The 14,079-nt window shown below is 35.2% G+C and overlaps 2 protein-coding genes across 4 annotated transcripts; one reads left to right on the plus strand and one right to left on the minus strand.

Moving 5' to 3' along the window:
• The first annotated feature begins 3,662 nt into the window (after positions 1 to 3,662).
• LOC127239845 (1-phosphatidylinositol-3-phosphate 5-kinase FAB1B-like) lies at positions 3,663 to 10,761 on the plus strand. 3 transcript variants are annotated; one of them, XM_051258189.1, is made up of 12 exons: positions 3,663 to 3,820; positions 3,901 to 5,103; positions 5,214 to 5,951; positions 6,133 to 6,286; positions 6,395 to 6,739; positions 6,821 to 7,450; positions 7,528 to 7,859; positions 7,982 to 8,105; positions 8,203 to 8,325; positions 8,407 to 9,621; positions 9,708 to 9,974; positions 10,043 to 10,761. In XM_051258189.1, exons 2-12 carry the CDS (start codon positions 4,505 to 4,507, stop codon positions 10,364 to 10,366), a joined length of 4,851 nt encoding a protein of 1,616 aa, XP_051114146.1. In that variant the 5' UTR covers positions 3,663 to 3,820; positions 3,901 to 4,504; the 3' UTR covers positions 10,367 to 10,761. The 3 variants fall into 3 exon arrangements, with proteins under 3 accessions (XP_051114146.1, XP_051114161.1, XP_051114153.1); XM_051258204.1 differs by having other exon boundaries at positions 5,217 to 5,951; XM_051258196.1 differs by having other exon boundaries at positions 3,914 to 5,103.
• A 995-nt stretch (positions 10,762 to 11,756) lies between these two features.
• Positions 11,757 to 13,372, minus strand: LOC127240914 (uncharacterized). The gene is made up of 3 exons (XM_051259769.1): positions 13,006 to 13,372; positions 12,735 to 12,874; positions 11,757 to 12,008 (listed from the first exon to the last, which is right to left on the minus strand). The coding sequence occupies exons 1-3, from the start codon at positions 13,243 to 13,245 to the stop codon at positions 11,939 to 11,941; spliced, it is 450 nt and encodes a 149-aa protein (XP_051115726.1). The 5' UTR covers positions 13,246 to 13,372; the 3' UTR covers positions 11,757 to 11,938.
• Between the last annotated feature and the right edge of the window lie 707 nt (positions 13,373 to 14,079).

Genomic DNA, 14,079 nt, shown 5'->3' on the forward strand with positions numbered 1-14,079 from the left:
TTACAAGGGAAAGAATATGTACTGATGTTTTTTTTTTTCTTTTATTTTTTTTTTTTGTTAAAAAAGTAGACTGATTATATTTTTAATTGTACCCAAACTTTCGATAGTAAAAAATAAAAGAAGAATAAAGTGCGATAAATTAAATAAATTATGAAAATAAAAATAAAAATAATAATAATTTTGATAAAGATGTTAGAATATAAATTTACAACAATTAATGGAACCTGTTTCTAGAATAAATGCAATCCTTTGGAACATAAATAATAATTTATGGGAACTAAAAACTAACTAATCTATTTATTTTCTAATTTTGAGATTTTATTCAAATATTCAATTGCCAGCAAATCACATGCTGATATGTAATTTAATTCAGCATTTACTGAATTAAATCTCAGCCATTGATCTTATATTAATAATCTTAAAATTAAGGATCATAATTTAAATCAACGGTGTAATTACAATTCAGTCATGCTGAATTAATAAATTCATCATTTGATCGATGTTGTATTCAATTTACATAATCTTTAATATTGGTAATAAATTTTGATATATTTATCAACTAAATCCAAAATTTATTATCTAATAATAAAGATTTTAATTCTAAAATCAAGATTCAACCTTATTATTCGAACTTAAGAGATACAAATTTGTAAATTTGAGAGGTACGGCCAGTCTAATTTAATACGAAACCATCGTATTCGTATACATATTGTCTAATTTGATACGAAATCATATATTCCACACTTTTACGAATTAATAAAATTTTTATATATTTTATAAATTTACTATAAAATAATAATAATAAAAAAAAATAGTTTTGACAAGAATGATCGGAGTAAGCTTTTAAAAAATGAAAAATTTAATAATACAAATTTGCAAACAAGAAATAATTAGTAGATAATTGTAGAAATAATCTGGTACACTGTAGACATTGTATTTTAGGAGGGGTGTAATTAGTAGATAATTAAAAATATATTAGTGAAAATAATTATCCGATAATATAAATAATTATAAATTAAGATTAAGATAATTAATTAGTTTAATTAAAATTTTTAAAAAAATAAAATTAAAAATTTTAAAATGAGATTAAAGTGTGTAATTATTTTTCAAAAAAAATGAAAATGATATGGTATGTGGGACGGACAAAAACGACAATATGAATATGGTATGCGGGACAGAGAAAGTATTTTTCTTGAACGAATAGTACTGTATCAAATGTTAACTTTTATGTATTATTGTATTTCCAATGTTATGGTTGTTGTCCTCTTGGGATTTGAATTTTAAATTGTAAAATTTAAATCAAAGTAATTATTTATTATAGTGCACATTGATATTGATGCGACATTAATGTAATAAATACTATTCAATATTCCAATCCTTTTAACTTTTGGATGTGTACAAGAAATACAAGAAACATGTGATCTCTATTATGTCCTAATTTATTATTATTAATATTTTGATCGGAAAGTGTGTCCCAATATTTTGATTCTTTTAATCTGAGCCGGTATGGTATTTTTAACTTTGCTTATTGGGTTAAATATTACTCTTCAACTATTAACTAAGTCAACAATTTATTATTTTTATTTTTATTTTTATTTTTATTATTTTTTTTAATTCTAATTAGAAAAGGGCGCATGTTGGTATATTTTGTGAAGCCCTAACTTTTAAAAAAATAGATAAATAGATATTTTATTCGTTCCATTGGAGGATGATGTTTGTTTTTTCACGTAAATTTTTAAATATTAGTATTATATTATATTGTAGTAAAAAAAATAAAAGTACTCCTGTTAGTATAGTGTAATATAAAAATAATAGCATATGTGTAATATATTGTAAGTTGTAAATTTATTTATTATGTTAAGTAAGTAGTATAATTACTAAATTAATAAATAGTAACCTTGTTTTGGGATGGACCAAAATAGAAAATGGTAACATTTCAATGAGATAGAGGGAGTATAATGTTTTGAAAAAAAAAAAAATAATTTGACATTAAAAAATGAATGAATTATATATCATTGTTGTTATATAGTAAAATTTTGATAAATTATACTATAATAAATTTTAACATATTTGAATAACAAGAGACATAATATTCAACAATTGAAATTTGAAGAATAAATGAGTTTGTTTATTTAGTGTTTTATTTTTGAATTTTTTTGCAAGTAGAATATAATAAATTATATATGTAATTAAAAAATTATATTTTATATTCATTCCGTCCCACATAATTTGTCCCTATTTTTTATTTTCGTCCGTCCCACATAATTTGTCCCTATTTTCTATTTTCGTCCGTCCCACATAATTTGTCAATTCCTTTTTTGAAAATATAATTATACACTTTAATCTCATTTTAAATTTTAAATTTATATATTTTTTTAATCTTAATTAAACTATTTAGTTATTTTAATCTTAATTCACAATTATTTTTATTATACGATAATTATTTTTACAAATACACTTCTTAATTACTTACTGATCACACTTTACCTAAATTCTCGTATCTACAGTAATAGACTCATAATACATGAGACGGAGGGAGTATTAAATGTTGAATAAGATGAAAAAAAATATATATATATACTTCCTCCGTCCGATATTTTATTCAAAAAGTAGAAAAGTAAGAAGGTAGTTGGAGATATTTTTAAAAATTTAATTAAAAATTAAAGAGAACAGAGAGAATGTAATAAAATGAGTGATATTTATTGTAAATAAGTAACGAATGAAATGTAATAGTTAAATATTAACTTTTCTAAATATAGCAATAAGATAAATTTGGAGTACATACAAAAAAAAAAAAATTAGAATAAATTTGGCGAACTCCCTATAATTGTGTCCGGAAAAATTGAGCAAACAAACCCAATTTTGTGTCGGGAAAAAGGATTTGTTTGATTTTAGGCCAAAAAAAAAAAAACTAGCATGATTCAGTTTGATCAGTTTTTGTTAAAAAAAAAGGCTATTTACTCCAAATATATATATATATATAAATACATTTAAATCAAAATTCAAATTTAAAATACAATATCAAATCAAAACCAAATTTATTTAGAAAAATGAAAAATGTCTCCACATTATTATGCAGAGGGTTTAGCCGATGAGGCTAGAAAGTATTTGTAATTGAGCCGGGTCAAATTTGGTAATGGGCCAATTGTGGGCCCAAATTTATGCAGCATTTAAAGTGGGCTTAGTTAAGCCCATCGGGTTGTTTCAACTTTCAAGTGAGGAAAATATAAATGTGTTTAAATACATTTTAATATATATTAAATTATTTAAAAAATAATAAGTCAAAATATTAAAAATTGTTCGAGAGATAATCAATAAACATCCTTCCTTCCTTCCTTCCTTACGCATGTTTTTTTGTATTTTAGTGCCAACTATACAACACGAAAATAAATATAAAATTACAATCAAAAGTGGGCCCTACTTAGGCTATCATTAACCCAATACATTATTGTATTTACAAGCCCATATGATTGATTATACACTTGGCCCAATCTCAAAACTCTTAAATTATAAAAAATAAAAAATAAAAATAATATAAGACACATTTCTTATAGAATGCAAATTAATTAAGTGCATCCGCTCAATAATAATAATAATTAATTAAGTGCATGTTTTGAAAATTAATTAGAGAAACAAACCATAAATTATTTCCTTGCATAAATTCCGTATTACGAAAAAACAGGAGCAGAGAAGAGATGCAAATTTTAGGGTGTTTTAAAACGACAAAACTTACGAAGATTGTGATCTGTAATAAACCCAAGTTACTGTGTGTCTGCGCAATTGATCGTCGATGATCTGAGTTATCTGTGTCCGAATCCAAGTAAGCATTTCACAGTCCTTTTCTCGAATTTTGTTTAATAGTATTTTATACGATGCGTGTTCATGTTTTGCTTTGGATAGTGTCTGTTAACAGTTTGAGGAGTCATTGATTTATCGAACAAGAAGAAAAATGATTGGAGGACGGCGCAGATTTGAATTGTCCGAACGAGGCGTTGAAAATGGAGTCCGGATTGGCTAGATTTCTTACAGCGATTTACGTTTCCCTAATTCCGCCCTCCGAAGGTATCTGTAATTAACGCTTGCTTTAGGTATCTTTGAAACATTAAATACGTTGCTTATTTGCTGCCATTCCGTCGATTCGAATCTCAAATCCGCGTCTCAGTTTAGGGGAAAGGAAAGCTTCTCATTCATCTAGACATAGAGATACTGTAAGAACTTTTCCCCAATTTTAGGGTTTACCGTAAGAAGTAATTTAGTCTTAACCTAGACATAGAGATACATATTCTGTTTTTCTCTGATTGGAGAGAGTGTCGGCTGTGGCTGTTCGAATCGATCGATTAGCCGATTCCGATTGCTGAGGTTTTAGATTGTTCTTACACATTAGAACAACATCCATCGTTGGATTAGATTTGCGGCTGTAATGGTGGATAAGAGGATGGATGTTTAAGATTATCCGAAATGAGAGGAACAAGATGAGAATAAAAACAGGATTATTGTCAAGTCCATGGATGATTCAAACAGGGCAATCCCCAATCTAGTAGGTTTGATCAAGTCTTGGATCCCCCGGCCATCGGAGCCACCGCCGCCGCCATTTCCGCCGCCAGCTTATGTGTCAAGGGACTATTGGATGCCTGATTATAGCTGCCGGGTTTGCTACGAATGCGACGCCCGGTTCACCGTCATCAACCGTAGGCACCACTGTCGACTCTGCGGTCGAATCTTCTGCGCCAAGTGCACCTCACATTGGATCCCCCGGCCATCTCCCGAACCTGGCTGCGATCCCGTTCGAGTCTGCAAACATTGTCTCTACGGATTGCAGACGAATCCGTCGTTGATGGCGGCTGCCTCCGCTGGAAATGAAGCCCACATTGCCGGAATCGATCGAATCGGGAGCTCTCCGTCCACCAACAGTTTTGTGTCTGTAAAGTCCTTCGAAACCTCCGATAGCAGCAGCTGCACGTTCTTGTCGATTAGCACCCCGCAACAGACATCGGTTATGGACGCCGCCGTCGAAGCCGCAACCGGCAGCAATGATCTTACAGCAGATGTAGCTGAAGCCAAACACATCTTGTCTGAAAATGGACTCGGGATTTTCGAAAACAGGTTCACCTCGTATCGCCCTTTCGAATTTGAATATTTTCTTTATGCTCGATTGCTGTTTGAGTTTATCGATTCTTCGATTGAGCTTTGTAATACACTTTTATCTTTTCCAGCAGGACGGAATCCGACGTTGAAGAATTCAGGATGGCCCACTTCAGTTCCTCGCCGAGTCCCATTTCGGATATCTACAGCTACATCGGTCGCATTCATTACGACAACTTTCAAAATGAGTCGAAATCCTGTAAAGTTCATCCCGACGGAGATGATCTATATCCGGAGGACTCGGAGACCTCTCCCCCGCAGAATTATGTCGACTCCGAACCTCATAGCGACGACCAAAAACAAATGTTGCAAAAGGATTTCGAGCATGATGAATGCACGCCGTTGTCTTCTTTATACGCAGTCAAGGACATGGATTCCGCGCCTGTCGATTTCGAAAACAATGCACTTCTTTGGCTCCCTCCCGAACCCGAAGACGAAGAAGATGACAAAGAAGCTATTTTTATCGGGGATGACGACGACGACGACGGGATCGTGAACCCGGCTGGGGAATGGAGCTATTTTCATGATTCGGGCGTGTTCAGAAGCAGGGACAAGTCGAATGTCGAGCACAAGAGGGTTATGATGAACGTGCTCGACAGCCATTTTCGGGCATTGGTGTCTGAGTTCTTGCAGGCGGAGAATATTCCGGCAGGGGACGAAAACGATCGAGAGAGCTGGTTGGAAATAATCATGGCGTTGTCGTGGGAGGCTGCGATGCTTTTGAAGCCGGATACGAGCACCGGCGGGCAAATGGATCCGGGCAGTTACGTCAAAGTAAAATGTTTAGCTTCTGGTCGTCGAAGTGAGAGGTAATATTTTCTTAGACGGATTTTATTTATAATGTTCTAAAACTTATCTATGAGAGTTTCGATTGAAGTCGATTTTCATAGCGTTCTATATTAGCTATCATCGTTTAAAATCTGCCGCTCGTTTCTTATGTGTTCTTATTGAGTTGATGTCTACTTACAACGATCCCATCGTTTTCGACAGTACGGTTGTAAAAGGCGTTGTTTGTAAGAAGAATGTAGCTCATAGGCGAATGTCGTCGAAATTCGAGAAAGCTCGGTTCCTCATTCTTGGCGGCGCTTTGGAATACCAACGAGTTTCCACTGCCCTTTCGAGCATTGATACTCTGTTGCAGCAGGTTCGTTTGGCTGAATATTTTTGTCGAATTTACGGTCCAAAGTATTTACTTTCTCTCGTAAATTTTCGTATGTTTTCTTAGATACTTTTTTTCGTGTCCTATATCTAGGAAATGGATCACTTGAAAATGGCTGTTGCGAAGATTGACGCGCACCGTCCGGATGTTCTTCTAGTCGAAAAATCCGTCTCCCGATACGCGCAAGAGTATCTTCTTGAAAGAGACATATCGCTTGTCCTAAATCTAAAACGATCCCTTTTGGAGCGCATAGCTCGATGCACCGGTGGCCAAATAGTTCCTTCGATCGATCATTTGTCGTCTGCGAAGTTAGGACATTGTGAAATCTTTCGTGTAGAGAAGTTTCTAGAAGATCACGGCAGTGCCGGTCAGAACGGGAAGAAGCTTGTGAAGACGCTAATGTATTTCGAAGGCTGTCCGAAGCCACTAGGCTGCACGGTGAGCCCGAGACTTCCGTTTTTAATGTTCTATTACAACCTTAAACTCTTCTTGAAGTTATGCCGTTCTTCGTCTGTCCAGATTTTACTCCGAGGCGCCGATGGGGATGAGTTGAAGAAAGTGAAGCGCGTCGTGCAGTATGGAGTTTTCGCAGCTTATCATTTAGCTCTCGAGACATCTTTTCTGGCTGATGAAGGTGCGACGCTCCCGGTTCTTCCGTTGGAGTCTCCGATTACGGTGTCGTTTCCCGATACATCGTCGAAATTCGATAGGTCCATCTCGACGGTACCTGGGTTTACCATTCCGGAATACCCGAAAGTGATGTCGAATAGTATACCTTCCTCGGATCTTATCGACGCCACAGCGATTTCTGCTCGATGTAATGAAAATGCAGGCATTGTCGATTTGCCTGTAATAGACAAGCTGGCGGCAGATGAAGACGTCACGCTAATTGTTAATGATTTTGCGGATTCGCATGATGTCAGAACCTTGCCGTTAGTTCATCGGGATGATAACGAACAAGCTATGTTTAAAGAGGAGTTTTCGACTTCTTCCTCGTCTTCGGACAACCAAAGCATATTAGTCTCCCTATCGTCGCGGTGTGTCTGGAAAGGAACCGTCTGTGAACGAGCGCATTTGTTCAGGATAAAATATTACGGGAACTTCGATAAGCCGTTGGGTCGTTATCTGCGCGACGACTTGTTTGATCAGGTAATTCTCTTCTTAATTTTCGCGAAAACTTGGCTTTTTAGAACAACCCGTGTGACAGGCAATTTTGTTTTCTACAGAATTATCGATGCCGTTCGTGCAATTTGCCGGCAGAAGCTCATATTCAGTGCTATACTCACCGGCAAGGTACACTTACGATTTCCGTTAAAAATATTCACGATAATCCTTTACCCGGCGAGAAAGACGGGAAGATTTGGATGTGGCACCGTTGCCTGAAATGTCCGAGAATTAAAAACGTCCCACCGGCGACGCGGCGGGTTGTGATGTCCGATGCCGCGTGGGGATTGTCATTTGGTAAGTTTTTGGAGCTAAGCTTTTCGAATCATGTCGCCGCCAGCCGGGTGGCGAGCTGCGGTCATTCTTTACATAGAGACTGCCTCCGATTTTACGGGTTCGATTTCTCGATCTCTTGCCCCTTTTCTTTTGCGTAATTACGATCAATTATGTCTACTATTTCGAAGATATGTCGACGGGTTTTGATCATCGAGTGTCGATCGGTTGTGTTGTGTGCAGTTTCGGGGAACTCGTTGCCTGCTTTCGATATGCGTCGATCGACGTCCACTCCGTATACCTTCCACCGTCGAAGCTCGACTTTAGCTTCGAAAATCACAAATGGATCAAAAAAGAGATGAACGAGGTGAGCCATGATAACGAGAAAACGTTTTTTTACTTGCATTCGATGAATATATACGAGCGATTTAATTTTGATTAAGTGTTTTTCGACCTATTGGCAGCTCGTTGCTCGTGGCGAGCTTTTGTTCTCCGAAGTACGCGATGCGCTTTGTCATTTGGTCGATCGAAAATGCTCAGTAGAGAATTTGGAGGTGTTGCTGCTCAAGGAGAAGTCCGATTTCATGGTATGTACTCGTTTCGAATGTTCAATGTACTGCTTAGAGAAACCGTGTCGATATTCGTAATTTTTTTTTCGATTGCGGCAGGAGTCGATCGATAATATTTTGAAAAAGGAAGCCGAGAATTACGACATACTCGAGATTAATCGACTCCATAGACAACTGGTGTTCCTTGGTTATATGTGGGATCATCGTCTCGTCAATTTGGACAGCGAAGCCCCGGTGAAACGAGTGGACGACAACGTTGTTGCAGATCCGGGTGTTATAATGAAATCGCCGCCGGTGGTCTCGGTTAAGTCGGAGGAAACATCGGATATCTCTTGTCCGAACGCTGTGGGTGCAAAGCTAGACCAACAACCGGAAAACGACGATCCCTACTGTTTTCCCGATGCACCGGAATTGAAATCAATTGGGTCGGAGGGTTTATCCGAAAAAGTGGTCGATATGTTATCGGACGATAAAGAAGAAGACTCAACGAACTTGTCGGGTACGTCGTTTATGAATTTCTACCGGTCGATGAACAAGAATCACGTCGGGAGCACGCAGAAGCTCGACTTATTTAGAGACCACCGGTCTGAATACATTTCCGGGTTTCTCGAGGCTGAGCTTCTAGGCGGGGCGAGGCTTCTCCTACCCGTGGGCGTGAACGATACCGTCGTCCCGGTTTACGATGACGAGCCGACGAGCATTATATCGTACGCGCTTCTTTCGCCCGAGTATCACCTCCAAGTGTCGGATAAGACAGAGAAATCGAGGGACGTTACGGACTCGATTCTGGCTCAGCAGTCGGGTCTTTACGGTAGTTTCCAATTGTTCAACTCGTTTGACGAAACCATGCTTGAATCTTACAAAAGTTTCGGATTCGGCGACGATGCAGCCATGTCAGCATTGTCGGCGGCGGCAGCGGCAGTAACCCATCATTCTTTGCCTCCGGCGGCGGATTCGGTGCTTCGTAATTTGCATCCGAGAGTGACATTTTCGGATGACGGACCCCTCGGGAAAGTCAAGTACGCTGTGACTTGTTATTACGCGAAGCAGTTCGAGTCGTTGAGGAAGATATGTTGTCCTTCGGAGACGGACTTTGTAAGATCGCTTAGCCGATGTAAGAAGTGGGGGGCTCAAGGCGGTAAGAGTAAGGTCTTTTTCGCGAAGACGTTGGACGATCGATTCATCGTTAAACAGGTGACGAAAACCGAGCTCGAATCGTTTATCAAGTTCGGGACTCGGTACTTCGGGTATCTTGCCGAATCGATCAACTCGGGTAGCCCGTCTTGCCTGGCGAAGATTCTCGGGATCTATCAGGTATGTACATACATTAACGTTTTGCGTAAATCGAACGATTGTATCGTTAATTTAGAGGTTTGAACTAACGTCGAAGTGTCGCAAAGGTTGTGTCGAAGCACGTTAAAGGCGGGAAGGAGTCGAAAATGGACATGCTGGTTATGGAGAATCTTCTCTTCGAAAGAAACGTCACGCGGCTCTACGATCTCAAAGGATCGACGCGGTCGCGGTACAATCCGGATTCTTCCGGAAGCAACAAGGTCCTCCTCGACCAGAACTTGATCGAAGCGATGCCGACTTCGCCGATTTTCGTCGGGAACAAAGCCAAGCGGCTGTTGGAGCGCGCGGTTTGGAATGATACGGCGTTCCTCGCTGTAAGTCATGTTGTCTTTTTAACGTCAATAGTTGAACCCAATTTTAAATCAATCCGTCGTGTTTGCAGTCGATCGACGTGATGGACTACTCGCTGCTGGTCGGGGTCGACGAGGAGAAGCACGAGCTCGTTCTCGGGATTATCGATTTCATGCGGCAGTACACGTGGGACAAGCATCTCGAGACGTGGGTGAAGGCGTCGGGGATTCTCGGCGGGTCGAAGAACGTGCCGCCGACGGTGATCTCTCCGAAGCAGTACAAGACCCGGTTCCGGAAAGCCATGACGACGTATTTCTTGATGGTCCCGGACCAGTGGTCGCCTCCGGTCATAATTCCGAGCAAGTCGCAGACCGATTTACGGGAAGCGATAAGCGGCGATGTACAGACAGAGTAGCTCGACGTCCTCCGTCGGGCGAGTCGACCCGACCGGATTCCAATCGATCGATCGAATCGCGGTACGAGTTTGGAGCCTACACTTTGTTGTATGGAAAATGGGGCGATTCCCAGCTGAAATTTCTCCTCGTTTAATTTGTAAGAAGGTTACGTTACGAGGGTCCGCCATTGATGATTTGTTTCATTGTTAGAAAAAATTGGCATAAGTATTAGGAAAAGACAGGCAGTTTTGAGGACATGAAAGGAACCCATCTGCTGTGTCTGCAATATGTCGATGTTGAATTTGCAATATTTTTTTGAATTTATTTTTGGATGTGGCAAAGCTCGAATGTATTGGGTTATTTGAAGATGTTACATGATACTTATATTTTTATACAAATTTATTTATTATTATTTTTTTTTTTTGTTTAGGGTGATCATTTAAATTGGTTGTCTAGAGAGTATTTCTTGTAATAAAAAGACGTTCTATCTGTTCATAATTAAAATACGTTTTGTATAAATGTATATAATACATTAAAATCACTTATAATGTATGGATTTTTTATGAATTTTAAATATTCTGTTTATTCTTTTTTTTTTTTCAAAATATCAAATCAAATGTCTATTTTTTTTTATATTATACTATTTCTATTCAAAACATCACATCAATACCTATTTATATCAAAATCATACAATTATTCAAATTCAAAATCTTATTCATAGATTAGATTACTAAATTTAAGTGTCTGTTTTGTATTGTCTATATATATATATATATATAGACTTCTTATTTTGACGATGAATAAGACAATCTCATTATTTTTTTTCAAAATTTCTAACAATATCACATCATACAACTATTCAAATTCAAAATTTTTACTATTCAAATCCCAAGTTAAAATCCAAACTGTAAAACAAACACACCCATTACAAAGATGATTCAATAATTTTAAAATGATCCTGAAAACACACTAAAATGTTTGGAAATAAAACTAAAATCAAATAATAAAAAAAATAAAAGTAACATAATAATTTTGAGCTCCGGAATCCGAAAGCTAACTCTGTCACTGTCCCTAGTCAACATCGTTACCCCATACCATGCTTATATTTTTTCACTTTTTCGAATTTAGATTGAATAAACTCATACAAGTCAGGTTGTTTCTGGAAAGCTTCATTGAGTAATTTTTTGTGACAAATTCCATCGATAAGGTGTCAGCAAAATTCATTAGAAAGAGCTGTGAGCCTAAATCCAATTTAATTCAAATTGAGGAAAGTCCAAATATAAAAGCAAGGCCCATGTGAATATAAACTATACATTTAAAGTTAAATTGTAAAGTTTCTAGAATTCAACAATTATTAAACTTTGAGTGAAATATCTGACATAAAATTAAAATAAACCCGTAAATAAAAAATAAAATAAAAACTAATGGCCATTTTGATGGAGAAGAGAGTATTTACAACACGTTAAATAAGAATACATAATATATAATTATTGTCTCTACTCGCACCCTCCAATAATATTTTATTATAATAATATTTTATTGTCTCTATTATTGTCTTTTATTATTGATAATAATATCATTATTGAAGTCAATTAATTGTTGTCCACATCTTGAATCCAACACCTTTCAAGAATCTCAATTATCCCAACTTCCGGTCCTAATCTGCTCATTAGCACAAATATTATAGCAAATGCAATTATTTAAATTAATTTAACACTCACAAGTTACTAAAAGGTTTACTTTACTTTACTTTTTTCTTTCTTTTTTGTCTTACACAAAATAAAAATTAATATAATAAAAAAAAACTCAGACCATTTTTTCACCTTTATACCAAATTTCCCATTTTTTATTTTTTTTTTATAGAAGATATAAAATAGTAAAAAGTACTTACTATATTAAAAATTCGTGAAAAAAAAAACAAATAAGTTTATTTTTTTTATGATAGAATAAACTAAAACAAAATTTAAAAGAAGGAAAATTTTTTAAAACAATTACTATATAAAAATGGAGTAGATTTTTAAAAAATCAAAATATTAACTGTTTAAGTTTAACCAGCAAATTCTTTTGAAACTCTTCTCGATTAATATATATAATAAATAATATATCACACACTCATATAATATACATAATTATTTTAGTAAATTTATTACCAAAATCAATAATTCAGTAAAAAAGATTTTTTATTTAACAATATACTTTATGTATAACATAAAAATACTTTTAAAAAAGATTAAAAAAAACACACTCGCATATTTTTAAATTAAGATAAATATCTAATATAACGATTTTGATGGGAAAAGAAAATAAAAAAAAATAAAAATGAAAAGAGATCTAAACAAACTCCCCATTAATTAATGAATACATAATTAAACAAACCCTAATTAGTACCTGGCGATGGGATTAAACCCAAATTTGGAAATGCTTGGACGCAAAAATCGGGGCCCTTCGTCGTATCCTTCACAGGTAATTTCTCCACTCACTTCATCTCTGTAGCAAACAATCCCAACCACTCTATCTTCGAACACAACCTTCGTAATTCATTCAATCAATTCCGCCAATACCTTAAATTCTAAGTTAATTCATTCAATCGCTTTCAATTGATGTCAATATTGAGAAAATCCTAGATCGATCGATCGATCGATCACATTCGGATACGTACCTTGCTGTTGATGTTATTGTTGCTGTTAATCGAAGATCTGATCTGAAGATCTACTGATGAGAAGGCGTGAATTTCTTCACTATCATCGTAATCAGTAGCGCATTTGACCGCAGCTGATCTTCTTCTTCTTCTTCCTCTGATTGCCTTTAATCTGGTGCAGGTTGAATTATGGTGGTGAGTCGGAATTGCAATTGGAAAAGGAGATGGTTGGAGAAGAAGACGAGACAGCTTCGCAGCCATTAATGGCGGTGGAAGAGAAGACAAGAGAACAGTTTAATATATAGTGGAGGGGCAGTGGCAGAGAAGTGAGTGAGGTTGGGTTTGCTTTGCTTTTTGTGATGGGTTAGTTTGTCTGCTTTGGTTATTATTAGTGGGAGGGAGACTTATTTAAACAATACGGTAAATAAAATTATGTTCATCTAATAATTTTTTATTGATATAATATATATTTTATTTATTTATAAAAAATAACAATTTAATATAAAATATTATATTTATATTATATAGTATAATATAACAATATATTCATTAAAAAAATAAATAATTATAATAATATAAAATAATATTGTAACACAACATTATTTATCACCGAGTGATGGATTAGTGACAGGTTTTTTTTGTCCTCGTGTGTGTTAATAAATGGAGGTTGAGGGTGTGTCGGACCCATAAATTTAATTTGAAGTTGATAATAGTATTTTTCAGATAAATTGTCTACATCATTGTAAATCTATGAATTTAGATAATATATAATTAATAAATAACTTAAAAGTATATTAATAAAAATAATAATAAATACAATTAAAATAAATAAATAGTTTTATTAATATTAAAAATATATATATCCATGACCAGTTGTGTTTTGGAAAAATTTAGGGATATCTTCACCTGATTTTAGCCTTTTTTCTTTACTATATATTTTTTTCCGAATTTTAACATAAATACATGATTTTTACTCATAAAATATTAAATCAAATTTTAAATAAAAAATTCAAATGCAAACGTAAACAAAACACACCCTAAAAAAATTTCTTATTTAATTTAGTTTTTTTTTTTTAAAACTCACGTTTTATTTAA

Source organism: Andrographis paniculata, unplaced genomic scaffold (assembly GCF_009805555.1).
Source record: "Andrographis paniculata isolate CXL003 unplaced genomic scaffold, ASM980555v1 Contig18END, whole genome shotgun sequence".
Lineage (NCBI taxonomy): Eukaryota > Viridiplantae > Streptophyta > Magnoliopsida > Lamiales > Acanthaceae > Andrographis > Andrographis paniculata.

Bases quoted from the DNA above. Each gene is read 5' to 3' on its own strand.
- LOC127239845 (XM_051258189.1), top strand. From the start codon at position 4,505: ATGGATGATTCAAACAGGGCAATCCCCAATCTAGTAGGTTTGATCAAG. The intron at 6,287-6,394 runs GTTCGTTTGGCT...TCCTATATCTAG, and splicing joins TTGATACTCTGTTGCAGCAG to GAAATGGATCACTTGAAAAT. The intron at 7,860-7,981 runs GTTCGATTTCTC...TGTTGTGTGCAG, and splicing joins GACTGCCTCCGATTTTACGG to TTTCGGGGAACTCGTTGCCT.
- LOC127240914 (XM_051259769.1), bottom strand. From the start codon at position 13,245: ATGGCTGCGAAGCTGTCTCGTCTTCTTCTCCAACCATCTCCTTTTCCA. The intron at 12,875-13,005 runs GTACGTATCCGA...TGAATTACGAAG, and splicing joins ACAATAACATCAACAGCAAG to GTTGTGTTCGAAGATAGAGT. The intron at 12,009-12,734 runs GTACTAATTAGG...GCTAATGAGCAG, and splicing joins GGGTTTAATCCCATCGCCAG to ATTAGGACCGGAAGTTGGGA.